The following is a 13,756-nucleotide window of genomic DNA, read 5'->3' on the forward strand; positions in this document are numbered from 1 at the left end:
AACCCTCTATCATTAAGTGGAACCTTTTCAGGTACTTTTTAAGGCAAAGACAGAGTTAGGGATGTCAAATTCATGCTTTACAGCAATTCACTGCTATGGACTATGGGGAGAACCCGATGCAAATGCTGTTCTGTTCATAACCCGAAGAGAGTGCAACAAGGGTCTATGTCTGGAAAAGGATGGGAAAGGAAAATACCTCTGGGTAAAGCAATGAACTCATCTATTAAAAATAACATTCTGAAAGATGAATTTCATGGAAATGCACTTCCTTTCAATATTTTCATTAAATGATGTATTTATACTACAAAGGCTTTATGCCTTCTGGATATTCATGGATTGAGGCCATTAGCATTTTTTAGCTTGTTTTTGATGCATGCGACCATTGATATGTGGAATAATTTAAAGCTGTTTTTCCCCATCAGTAAGAAAAATTATTACAAGCAGAAAGCCCGAATCACTGTGTGGTACATTATCACCAGCAATTCAGTGAAAAGGAAAAGAGAAAAACTTAAAAATGTATTTTTGACCATTTTCATCAGGAACTGGGCTCACATTTCAGCCCCCGTACAAACCATGGCCTCAGCACAGTCTGTCACATCATTATGGGAGCAGACTTGGAAAGAACCATAGCATCTCCCAGGCATCCCAGCCTCACGCCTCTTCTCCCACTCTTAAAGAAAACAGCAAACACATTTGCAATGGTCTGAAAAACAGGGAGTTTCGGTTTTAAATTTAAAAGGATTGGAAAAACGGAGTTGGTCCAAAACTATTATTACTGAGAGCCTGCCAAGGGAGAGACAAGGATTTGCAAGGGGAGGGAGCAGCAATTGCAGGCCAAGACCCTGACGTCTCCGTCAGACGTCCTGACAGAGGAAAGGGACAAGGCAGGCGTACAGCAAGACCCCTGGCAGTACGGTGACAAATTCACTCACATCCTCACATCGTCACACCATGTTATTGTGCCGTCAGCAGAGCTGTCACGCGGCTGAGAAGATGGTGTCTTCACTTAAAGCCTTATCCAAGTTTGAAGGATGAGGGCACATGACATCAAAGCTGCTTTTTGTTATTTTTTTTATTAAAAGGGTCTTTTTTGTTTATTTGTTTTTCTTTTAAAGCTAACCCACTCCACAAACCCATTTTTAAATGAAGACATCTTTAAAGCAACCCTAACGGAGAACACGCTCATCAAATATGAACGGACCCAAAATAAACAGCATTGCTGTAAACACAAAGTGGGTAATTACATTATGGGCTAATGAGGCAAAACGTACTGAAAGAAGTTATCAGGGAAGCGCACCAGGCCTGGCTGCTATCAGGGCTGCCATGGGAGAAAGCTGATGGAGATTACTTAGCACCAGTAGGATTTTTTAGTAAAAGAGTAGGAACGTACATGAGATAGAGCAAATTAGGAAATGGGATAAACAAGACCTATTTAAGTGCTCCCACACAATTTTTCCGTGAAAGAGCAAGAGGATGTTTTGATTATAATGCAGCAGCTTCGATATAAATTCAATTAATATGAATTATTCTTTAAGGACATAAATTAGCCAACAAAATATGAGTCACAAGACTAAGGCAAAGAGCTCAATATGATTAAAAAAATCAAAAGCTTATTACAGTGAGGATAACACCTGCCATTACATGAGATGGAGTGAAATATCCCACAAAGACTATAAATTCTGTTCCTTCCAGCATAGGCTTATATACTTATATACTAGCTCAGGCCTTGTAGAAATGTTGCCCATTCAATATTGCAGCAATACCAAGCCCTTTCTGAGATTTCGGTTTCCTTTAATATATCTACTGGATTTACCATTGCAAGAATTTACACAGGGTAAATTGCTGCTTCAGCAGCTAACCCCGTCGCTGGGGGAGGCGGATGACGCCCAGAGTGCCACGGCTGAAATCAAGCACAGGAGCAAGAGGAAGGAGTATTTACCACCAAACCCATCAAGCCATCTTCTGTTTCCACTAAGGCTGTTTCAGCTGAAGGAGAAGCCAATTTGGCTGCCACCTAATTGGCAGCGCTGAGCAGCAGCTGCCGGTGCATCACAGGACACGCTGGGCAGGCAGAGGGACACGCAATCACCCACCGAATCCACCTCTAACATCGACAAATAAGTAAAGCAGGAAAAAATCATTGCCAGTTAGGAACAACACACAGGACCTCTCATCTAAAACAACAGCTTTGGAGCAGAGGTTAAAAAATAAAACCTGTGTAACAAGATGAAGCCAGTAGAGGTAATAAAAACAAGCTAAACTGTTAAGTTACGGACGTATAAGATTAAATATTCCTCCTGAGAATCTACCCATGAATGACTTGTTTCCTTTTACCCCCACTTACCTCTTTTTTTCGATACTATGGATTAACCCAACTGAGCCTTCCCCCAGCTCTGCAGCCAAAGCACAAACCAGCGAGTGCCATCAGCGCCAGGCAAGTGCTCCATCTCAGCATCCTCCTCCTGCGCTACAGCACACCACCGGGTACCTTTATTCACCTTTTTACTCCCAGAACCACGCTTCAGATTAAATACTTTTTTCATTTCTCTCCCCCAGTGAGTCAGGGAGCGCACAACATGCATCACACTCTGTCTTTATTTCTTACGGTCAGATTCTTCTACCATCCCCTCTCCTAAAAGGCTCTTTTAACTCCCTGGAACATTTTAACCCGTCTTCTCCACAGCTGCTCCAGGTTTGGGGTGCTTTTGTAAGCACAGAAGTGTGTTAAGTATTTCCAGGGAATATAAGAGTCTAACATGTCCTTTCTTTACTCTTCTGAGGTGTCCCTTTGCATTTTTCATGCATGAGAATGGTGGCTCATGGTCATTTTAGGATCAGGAAAGGCAAACAACGAGATGATCCCATGTCATTCTTTAGGTTTTCAGGGATTAAAAAGGGAAAATGTGGAACTATTAAAGAATATGTCTAACAAGGATAGAATATTTGATAGAAACTGGGTTGCAACTAGCTAAAAGAAACAAAATGTACCAAAGATGTGGTAAGAGCGGATCTACAAATACAACAGAGGGAAAAGTTAACATCAATGTATCTAAGAGTAGGCAAAAATTTTCAAAATCCTAAAGAGTGGCATTATTAAAGGAAAAGCCCTTTTACAGGAACTAGCAATTACTGGTGTGCCCTCCATAAATGACTTTGTAAATAACCGCTCCTGCATCCGCTGTCATTCTCCGTGTCATTGTTTTGCTGGCTTCCCAACAAATGTTTTAATGGTACTTATTGCCAAGGGCACCCTCTCACCGCCGTGACTCAAGGTCCTCAATAACTACTTCTCTGTTGTGAAACCTAATGTGAAGGCCAAACCCTGCCAGCCAACGGCATATTAAGTTCTAATAAATTGCTTAATTTATATATTCAATACAAATGACAAATTATGTTACATCCTTTACTTCCATGTCTCTAATTATCCTGTCTTTCAAAACACTTTAAGAAGTCTTGCATCACATGGTCAGTCTTAAAAGCCACAGATTTATGGCTATGGGCTGATTTCATCATTTATTTCCTTCTTTCTTACCTGTTTCAGCTCACATAGCTTTTTGCCTAGATTTATTATTTTACAATTATACAGAAGTCCTAAGCTGTATGTAAATCTATTGCTAAACACATAAAATGAGATAAATACAAAGCGTTACATGAGGGGGGGAAAAAACAATCTGGTCTATAAAATAAAAATGGCCTCTTAGTAACTGTTAATACTCAGGATAAAATAATCAAATTTAAAAAGAATGCAATGAAAATATTCCCTCAGTGCCAAGTAGTAGTCAAAAAGGAAAGGACTGGGCCTGGAGATACAGGCAAAAAAGCGTTAGCGATGCTCTTGCAACCTTCAGGGAAGGGAAGAAGGTACAAGTTCAGGAATGGTACAATTTGATAACATCTTTTTTTTACGTTCTATATAATTTACATTAATTATGAACTAAAAAAAAAACAGGTGTGGCAAATGAGGTTTTCATAACATTTAGAAAGGAGTAATAGTTTGGGGGTTTATTTTTAGAAGTCAAATTCACCATCACATATCTGGCACATTTGACAAGCCCAGATGTGTGTGGTACGTAAGAAAAACTCTCTTTAACCTCCTTTTCTTTATGATACACACATTAACGTCACAGGTTAGTGGGCTGAGGAGGAAAGCAGGTAAGAGCATAGGTGTACGTGAGAGGGACTTTACTAGCCCATGTATAGGTTTGCTCCTCAAACACAGGTCCACGCTTCCTCATTTTTGCCTGCACTCCCACTTCAGCCTTCACTGAATTTATGCGGTGCTGGCATGGATTCCCAGTACGGTTTTAGGTCACACTGGCAGAGAACGAAAATTCACCATAAGGAACAGCTGCTTCAAGAGACACAGTCAAATGCGCAGCCCGAATTCTCCCTCATACAAGTCACACACATACATGGGCACCAAATGAACTGGAAACAGAGGTTAAGGTTTGTGTTTAAAACATGAGTCAGAGAGCTGGAGATAGTCTGCTGTTCCACACTAGAGCCAAAAGAATAATTACAGACTAGAAAGGAGCTTAAGAACGCACTTGGATATTACAGGTCCGTGTGAGATAAGGAGCACAAAGCAGTCAGGATTAAATGTCAGTCTTAACGGTGATTTCCTCACGTCTCTGATTGCTCTGATAGGCAATGGGCTTTAGTAGCTCTCCTTAATGTTAAATTACAAGAGCTTAGGGAGCAGAGACAGCTACAAAGTAGAAAAAGCCCTAAACCCTGACAAACCTCATAAACGTTCTTCTAATTTTATGTATCTTAACTCTGACATAATTGTCCCATGGAAATCCTTCAGTATATTACTGCAGATTATCCGGCGACTGAAGGAACACATTAGGAAACATGCAAAAGCATTTAAAGACATTCCAGTTACACTGGCTTCTGAAATGCTCCAATATTAGCTTGCGTGGGATCTTGTCCATCCGAGTGGCTCTGTAATGTTCAAACTGTCATATTAATGCACATACACATTCAGAGTAAGCGCACAGTTTAGTGCTCAGCCATTTGTTGCTAATTCATTAAGCAGTAATGCTCCATCCCAAAAATATTATTTTATTTGGTATCATGCTTCAAATAATCGATGAAAATTGGCCTTAAGTCTTAGTCCCCAAAACGATGTAAGTTACATTGCACAGCCTGTACAATTACTTACAATGTCTCAAGAAATCTTCACTGAAAACCATCCTTGTGCTTCACACCATTAGCTATAATTAATTCTCTCTAGATTTTTAGTCAAACTGTGTAAAAAGATCAAACTACTTCCTCAGGTAGAGCTGCAATTCTTAAAAAAATTCTCTTTTTTTGGCTAAGTAACCAAATTTATCAATTTCAGCTGGAGATGACGCATATTTTCACAGCATGAATAAATAAAATAAGTAACCTTTTCCATTAGGATTCTGCTCATGCTTTTTTATTTCCCCTATATGCTTTTCAATAAAATGTATCATTATATTTTATACATCTTATCAGACTCCACAGCCTTTCTTTACCCAGTTAAAGAAGTTGTTTTTTGAATGTTTCTTCTTAAGCATTCATTTCACCCTTCTCCCAGATCCCCTCACTGCAGTTACACTGGAAAACCTTGTTTAAAGGTGATCAAAGCATGTGGAAATTCTCCTTCCTACTCCCCATATGATAACCTCGCATCAAAATCTCACTTGGAATTTCTTCTTAAGTTCTTACCATCTTCATCCTTACTTTGGTAAAGCCTAGGCCCGCATAAGTCTTTTGGCATAAATGATAAATTAAAAGCGACATAAGACACCACATTTCATTGCATTTAAACCATCTAGCCAATTTAAAAGATATATATAACTAATCCAACATTGGTCGGAACTGATGAACTGGATAGTGAGCATCCCTTAGCATCTTGAGAAAAGGTAAAACAAGGGCACAATGAGGATTGCTCTTCCTTAATCATACGTTTTTACCCTAAATAGAAAGGGTCACTGATCATCAGCATAATACGGTTAGTTCAGCCTCCCCTGCTCACAAAGTCCTTGAACACCACATTGAAATGGGCAATGCTGTTAGCAACTAACATCTGGAGCACCCTGGGTTTCCTCATATGCTCACTAAGCACCTAGGAACCGAAATACTCACCACGCTGCACTCAGTTTACTAAGCCAGCGTTACATACTAGCTACTTACTCCTGATCGGGGCTGGTTTTACAATCAATGTGTTTTTCACATTCTCAGTCCTCTGAACCTCTTCCCCCCCCCCTTTTTTTTTTTAACCTGTGACATTTAGTCACCTGCCTTCTACTTCACACCAAACATTTTCTTTCTCAACTTAAATGTTTCTGAGTTAATTTCCAGGGTAAGCAACACTAAAGGAAAAAATGGAATTTGCTGAAATAATACAAGGGCTGCCTAGAAGTTGACTACAATTGAAGGGGAAAAAACATACAAACCTTTTATAAATATTTTTTTCTTGGTGCTTACATAACTAGTGAAGATCTAGTGCTACTACTATTTTTAAAGAAGCAGAAAAACGTAGTAGTTCCTGTACTCCTTCCTCTTTCAGCATGAAAGGCAAAACAAAGATAAGTGAACAACAAGCGATCCGTATTCCCTGGCTGCACACTAAGGATGCGGCTCCCGTACTTACCGAGGATTCCTGGGCTCATGATACATTGATGGGGCAACTGAATTGTTTGGATTGTGTGATTTTTAGGAAGTAATCTGTCTCTATCGCAAACTCTCAAATTGGATGTGTACAGAAAACATTCGTTTCAACCACAGAGAAAGCCGAAGACTACTTTGGAATGCACACTGGAAGAGACTACATGAAAAAGGCCATTTTGCATGAATTCATCTGGTTGACTGCACAATCCCATATATCCAATATGAGAAACATGAACTAATTATTTAACATTTGCATATAAATTACATATTTGGGGGTTTTGTGGCATGGTTCCCTGTGTGATCTCGGGCCAGTTTCTGAACCTCTCTAAATCTCTGCTTCCTTGTTTGCAAAACAGATTAATATTAGCTATGCAGGATGGGGTGAGGCTTAATTAACTCAAGTTTGTAAAGGGCTTTCTGATCTTCAGATACTATCTAAAAGAAGGACTAGAAAAATCCATTTAAGAAGCAAGAAGCATGTAAGCCCACGTCCACACAACAAACATTTGTTTCATCAAACCCATGCAGAAAATTTGTACTAACATTTCTTTGCCGTAGCAGCAAAAATTACGTTGGCAGAAAGCATAAAATATGTATATTAAAAATAACTGATTCACTTACTTCTTCCTAATTTCTAGGTCCGAAACTGGAACACATCTCAGGCCAGCTCCCAATACCATGAGGGATGATGTTAGTAACACAGTCACCCTCAGACCTAAGATGAAAAAACAACAGTATTTTACAAGTTAAGTCAGCAATGTTGCAAAAAAATGCGTTCCTTAAATATATATATTTATACGCAGTCTCACAAAAGTAATTCATATCTCTTTCAAGTCATAAACACTTTGGTGCTGATATGAATTACAGATACATTATGAAATCCTGTGTTATTTTCTATACTTACACTCCAGAATTACAAAGGCTCACTCTTGGCATACTATCGCCCAGGATTGTATCCAAAATCTTACAGACATTCTTGGAAGTGAAAAGTGATAATAAAAGTATCATCAAGATGTACTGTGTTTCCTTTAGAATTAGAAGCATCAGGGAATCCGCTCCAATGTGTGATATGAAATCTAGGTAGATCCAAAGAACAATGTAGACTTGTACATTCTTTTCCAACCACTTAATGAGTGCAGACACAGCACTGTTATTGTTTTCTTTCCTAACGCAGAGATGCATTTCATCCTGAAGAAATAACTATTTATTCAGGGGGAAAAAAGTTCAAGTATTTTTTTGCAGTCCTTGCAATTAGGCCAGGTTTTCGCTGCACTCAGCTCAAATTGTCAGAGGACGTAAATATAGTACATTAGAAAAAAGCTACAATTGACTGATTCCTCGAATATGTTTTTTTCCTCATACTGTGATTCTCAACTGAGAAGCACTTAGATTAGAAACAACTTTATCTTAGTGGTGCAATTCCTTTTGCCCGCGGTTTGCTTGCTGCTGCTAAGGTGTTTCCATCAGCAGCAAACAGAAAGAGAACAGTGACAGCTGAGGGGCTTAATCTCCAGAATCTTGTAAAACACCAAAATCATAAATATGCACAATTAAAAACCGCTGATACAGTCTATATCTGTGAAGTCGTAAAACTTGGAAACAATTTCACAGCAACAAACAGAGAATAAAGGGCTTCCATGTTCTTAGCAGAACATAATAAAAACAATTAAATGCTGACAAACGTGCAGTATCTCTAACTTCAGGTAAAACTAGTAACTACCCAAAACACAGACTGAAAAAGAACAAGTCCCTATGATAACTCACCTAACAAACAAATTATTTTGATTGTTTCTATAACCAACAATTTTCAGAGAAGCGCTCCCTCTATGTTAATGACTCCTGTAATCAGCACAATTCAACCAGCACTTGCACTACACATTTTGTCTCCATGTGAATTTTATGGGGGGGTTTTAGATCACGTATTTTACCAAAACATAATTTCAGTGGTTGAGACATCACTTTGCTCTCATTGCCACAGCTCTTAGTGAACTTCATTCATGGGTATGCAACTCCTTGTGCTGGACACTGCACAGACCGAATCAAAGACGGCTCCTCTCTCCATCAACCTGGCCCAAGTCAACCCAAACAAAAAGTTGCCAATGCTAAAGGTTTTATGAAATGGACGCGTGACTTCCTTTGGTATGGCTCAGTCATTAAGGAAAGGAATGCAACCGGCAGTCTTGCAACTCCAAAGGACACCTCACAACCCTGATGCCCCGGAGAAGTATCATCAGCTGAGAATATTTGTTTCCTTGAAGGATTTCCAATGCCTGTCCAGACTTACTTGCTTGACTCTGTGCTCAACCAGCACTTGTTACTGTGAAACTAGTTTTTCAAGTATGAGTGTTCAGAGAGTCCTAACTAAATGCCCGGATAATAGGGCTGTTCAAATCCTGTTTTAATTCATGTTTGCCAGGCCACCCCATGAGCCTTCATGCCATGCTTAACCCCATATTACCAAACTACAGACGTTGTGGGGGTAATCATTTGTATCAGGATTACATGTGTGATGCTTTTGCCTTTTCTCCTGGGAAATGAATCTCTGTGAGCATTGCTTTTGTGCATAATGAGAACTTGCGCGCAATGAGAATTGTAATTTTATTGATGGAAAAAATCAAAACACAAGTCTTTTAATTGAAAAATTTACGGTGTTCCATTTGGAAATGCTGCTGCAATGATTCAGCAAAGGTCTAGTGATGTACATATCACCTTCATATTTTCCATGTAAACCATGGTCTTTTTGAATTGCATGTCGCAAAACACGGCACATTCTGCCTTTTGGGAGACACAAGGACAGAGCCAGCCAGCATGGAAGGTCCCGCTCACGGACACAGAAGGTCCTGCCACAGGAGGCACAAGGCAGGTGCAAGCCCAGGGCACAGCAGTTAATGACTGTTAGACATACATTTAAGTTTAAATCACTGCAGGACATAGGATCATAGAATTGTTAGGGTTGGAAGGGACATTAAAGATCACCCAGTTCCAACCCCCCTGCCGTGGGCAGGGACATCTCCCACTCGACCAGGTTGCTCAGAGCCCCATCCAGCCTGGCCTTAAAAAATTCCAGGGATGGGGCATCCACCACCTCCCTGGGCAACCTGTTCCAGTGTCTCACCACCCTCATGGTGAAGAACTTGTTCCTAACATCCAGTCTGAATCGACCCATCTCTAGTTTTAATCCATTCCCTCTAGTCCTACCATTACCCAACATCCTAAAAAGTCCCTCACCAGCTTTCTTGTAGGCCCCCTTAAGATACTGGTAGGCCACTATAAGGTCTCCTTGGAGCCTTCTTTTCTCCAGACTGAACAACCCCAACTCTCTCAGTCTGTCCTCATAGGAGAGGTGCTCCAGCCCTCTGATCATCCTCGTGGCCCTTCTCTGGACGTGTTCCAGCACGTCCGTATCTTTCTTGTAGTAGGGGCTCCAGAACTGGATGCAGTACTCCAGGTGGGGTCTAACGAGAGCAGAGTAGAGGGGGAGAATCACCTCCCTTGACCTGCTGGCCATGCTTCTCCTGATGCAGCCCAGCATGTTCCAAATCAAAAACTATTTAATTTTTAATTAAAAAAACACACCAAACCAAAAAAAAAAAAAAGACAACCCAAAACAAAAAACACAAACCAATAAAAAGTTTAAATTTAATCTGCAGAAAGGTTTCCTAAGAAAAACAACATGCAATTCAGTGAAAACTGAACTGGATGCCGAAGTGTTCCCCCAGTCCTAAGTTTTGGCTTATCTTTAATGTCAGCCTTAGACGTCAGGTAATTTTATTTTAAAATTATCAGTTAAAGCCTCACACAATCATGTATGTTTGATCTCTCCAAACATTCCTTGAAGTCCCCATTTTGAATACTATATACTGTAATGTTTTGATCGCACAGATTATTCTTTGGCCTTCCCCCCTGCCTTAACATGTAAACACACCCTTAAAAATACTTCCGGTTAAAGCTGCATGTTGAAAATTATGACATCAAAATAAACAGGTAAAAGACTCACAGACAAGCAGCATGTTAGATATTTTCATTGCTAATTACATGATATGTTTCTACCCTCTATGCACCTTCCCCTTTAATTTTGCTTTACATTTTAACTCTCTGAATCCATCCTCTTTTTCATCTTTGTTAGAAATTGGCCTTTAATATATTTTTATAGTTCTTTCAGTATTTTTGCTTTGAACGTTGCAGTGGTCCTTAATCTGAATTGGGCATCTTGTATCACTCTAAAAAGTGCACACCAGAGTGTTTCAGATCGCAGCATGCATCATGGGGACAACAAACCAAAGTAACCAACCAAGTCTGAAAAAAAGCCTGTGAACCCTCCAAGAAATTATTTCTCTATCTCAAAAGATGTAAGTAATTCACACAAACAAGGTTTCAAGTAGGTGTAAAATTCAGTTCATTAATTTTACCCTATAAATGCAACCAGTAACGTGTGTGTGTGTGTGTGTGCGCGCGCGCGTGCGCGTGTGCATCCAGTTTCCAATCCCCTTCTACCAAAGGGTTCTGACTGACACATGGACGGAAAGGGAAGAAGCTTCCTAAAAGGGATTTTCTGCCAATGGAGGAAGTTTTCCGCTCTTCGCAGCCTTTCTTGTTGCCATTGCAAAACCTCTTGGAGGAGGTTTTGGGCCCCGCAGGTTGCACTGGCCGCTGAGCAAAGCGTGGCCATGGTCAGAATGGCCAAACGTCATTGGCAGTAACAGAAAAGTCCAAGCTAGCAGCAGAAATTGAGTCAGTAATAAAAAGACACATTAATTATCATTTATGAGTGAAACAGTCGATATTGTTCAACTGTTTAACCCTCCTGCGGCTAACAAGGCACTCTGCTTTACAACTTCAGCAGCCCACGCTGCATTTGCTGGTTTTTATTTCTCTTTAAAACAACTACCCCCAAACTCCTGCTGCTATTACAGATTTAACACAAACTCCCAACCCACAATCCTCTTAACTCCCCTGCAAAACACAGACTTTCAGTCCTGCCAAGACCATGTTGTACTAGCAAACCTTGATGTTTACCTGTGCCCATGGCAGGGGGTTGGAACTAGATGATCTTTAAGATCCTTTCCAACCCAAACCATTCGATGATATGCTGACTGGTGGGACGTTTCTAGCTAGCCCACAAGCTTTCTTTCTGGGAAAGCAGCTGCTGCAGCAACACACATGGCAGGATGAACCCAGGCCCCGCCATCACCCGCAGCCCAACACAGAAAATGGGCAAAACCCACCACACCACAACGTGGTCTCGCACCGGAGTTGGAGGCAGCAGCCACCAGTGGCACCCAGCTGCTCTTCAGCTCCCTCACAACAATGTCAGGCGACGGCATCCAATACGTGGGTGTTGCTAACCCCCCCAACTCTGCCAGCACGCCTTACTTTCAAGACACTTTTTAAAGTACATGAAAAGAAAATTCTTCCCCCCGCCATCCACACACTGCATTACTGACTTGTAATCCAGTTAAGTGATTTATTATGCCCAGTTTAATAAGAAACTTAGTAAAGGATGCTGTACAGCTACAATGAACTCCTCATTCCAACTATTTACACATTATCAGTTTGTTATTCAGAAAGAGAACATGATCAACAACCGCTTAATGCTTTTGTAAGCTTTTGAGAAGTATGACCGTTCCTTCTCTCGTAAAACATCATAAAACACGTAACTGAGAGACCGTAAAAAACAAACCCTTACACAAAACACACTTCAAGGCAAAATTGCCTGCATGCTCAGAAGTGGAAGTTTCTGCTTCTGCTGTCTAGTGGCAGCGAACGCCCTGTGCATCCCCTGGCTCAGGCCGGCGTTCGGCCGCATCCCGGCTCCCCAGCCACTGCCACAGACACCTCTACTTCAGAGCATCACACAAATGGCAGACACTGTTTGGGTTTGGGTTTTCCCCAGCCTCCTGATGAAGGAGGAATTTTCCTAGGGGCAAAATTCCAGTTGGACACGCAGAACAGTCACTTTTCACCTTTCTGCTAAGATGAATGGACGTTTGGCCAGGGGAGAGGCTGCCGGATTCAGCCCCTGCCTGGCACGGCAGCAGTGGGTTTCCCTCGCACAGCTCACGCATCCGGCGCTCGGATGCATTAGCATTTGAGGGTTTTCCTTCCCTCAGCTGCAGATACTAAAATCAGTCCTCACAAATACAGGATACGACAAGGCTCTAATTAGAAGCAAGTGACATCAGCCTGCTGCACATTTTCACAGTTTTTAAAGACCAGGCTGGAAGCAAGAACGGTCCCTTCTGACACTGAACTGAGAGCATTTTTATTTGCTTAATGACTCTACTACTATTTTGACTAAAGCATATCTAGCTAAATAAAAAGTTTTAAAAATGCTCCCTTGATGCAGACACATCAGGAAATGAAAAACTCAATTTCAACAGCCATTCCAACAATTCACTGTTAAATTGAGCTTTTCCTTTCAATTTAAAGTAAATTCACTTGTCAAACAAATTCTTGCTTTGCCTGCCTTTCCTGACAAAACGAAGTGCAGGATCTTGCATTTTTTCTTCTATGAAGTTAATGTATAACAAACAGCCTTTACCTTCGGTTTCAGCAAGGAAAGCACTGACCTCCAAGTCTTTTACAGTTTTTCTTTAGTTCTAGAATTGTTTTTGTCTTGTCTGAATACCCTCCTTACTGTTTAATCATCCTTTTTAAAATGGATTTTTCTTTGCTGGATACCAATTGTGCATTTTATAGCAAAGGTCTGTTTCTCTTCCTCCTTAATGTGTGCCTTTACACTTAGCCATAATAAAACAAAAGCTTGTTTAAACATCTCACTTTATCAGGGAATCCTGAAAGCTCTCCACAGAGTCCCTACTTCATCATTATCTACTGCTCCAGAAATCTTTGTATTTTAAATGTAATTCAAGCAAAATTATACTAATAGCTGTGCCATTTACTCTCACAAGATCAGTTATCCTTGTCATGATTAAAATGCCAAAAAAAAAAAAATTGCTACCTTTCTACTACACACAATGAATAAAACTTCTGTTGTGCCTGCACTTTGCTGAATTGACTGCTGTCATTAAGGACGATAAGCAGCAATCCTCTTTCAGAAGAAACATCCTCGCATCAAGCAATACAATTCTCAAAAGAAAAGATCCTTTTCACT

General features: G+C 40.6%; 1 protein-coding gene across 1 annotated transcript in view; it reads right to left on the minus strand.

Moving 5' to 3' along the window:
• Positions 1-13,756, minus strand: part of SLC49A4 (solute carrier family 49 member 4) — a 66,762-nt gene that overhangs the window by 38,456 nt on the left and 14,550 nt on the right. Inside the window, exon 2 of the mRNA XM_063342527.1 lies at positions 7,264-7,357. Within this exon, the coding sequence (XP_063198597.1) occupies positions 7,264-7,357 (94 nt within the window). The remainder of the gene's footprint in view (positions 1-7,263; positions 7,358-13,756) is intronic.

This window comes from Chroicocephalus ridibundus, chromosome 7 (assembly GCF_963924245.1).
Source record: "Chroicocephalus ridibundus chromosome 7, bChrRid1.1, whole genome shotgun sequence".
Lineage (NCBI taxonomy): Eukaryota > Metazoa > Chordata > Aves > Charadriiformes > Laridae > Chroicocephalus > Chroicocephalus ridibundus.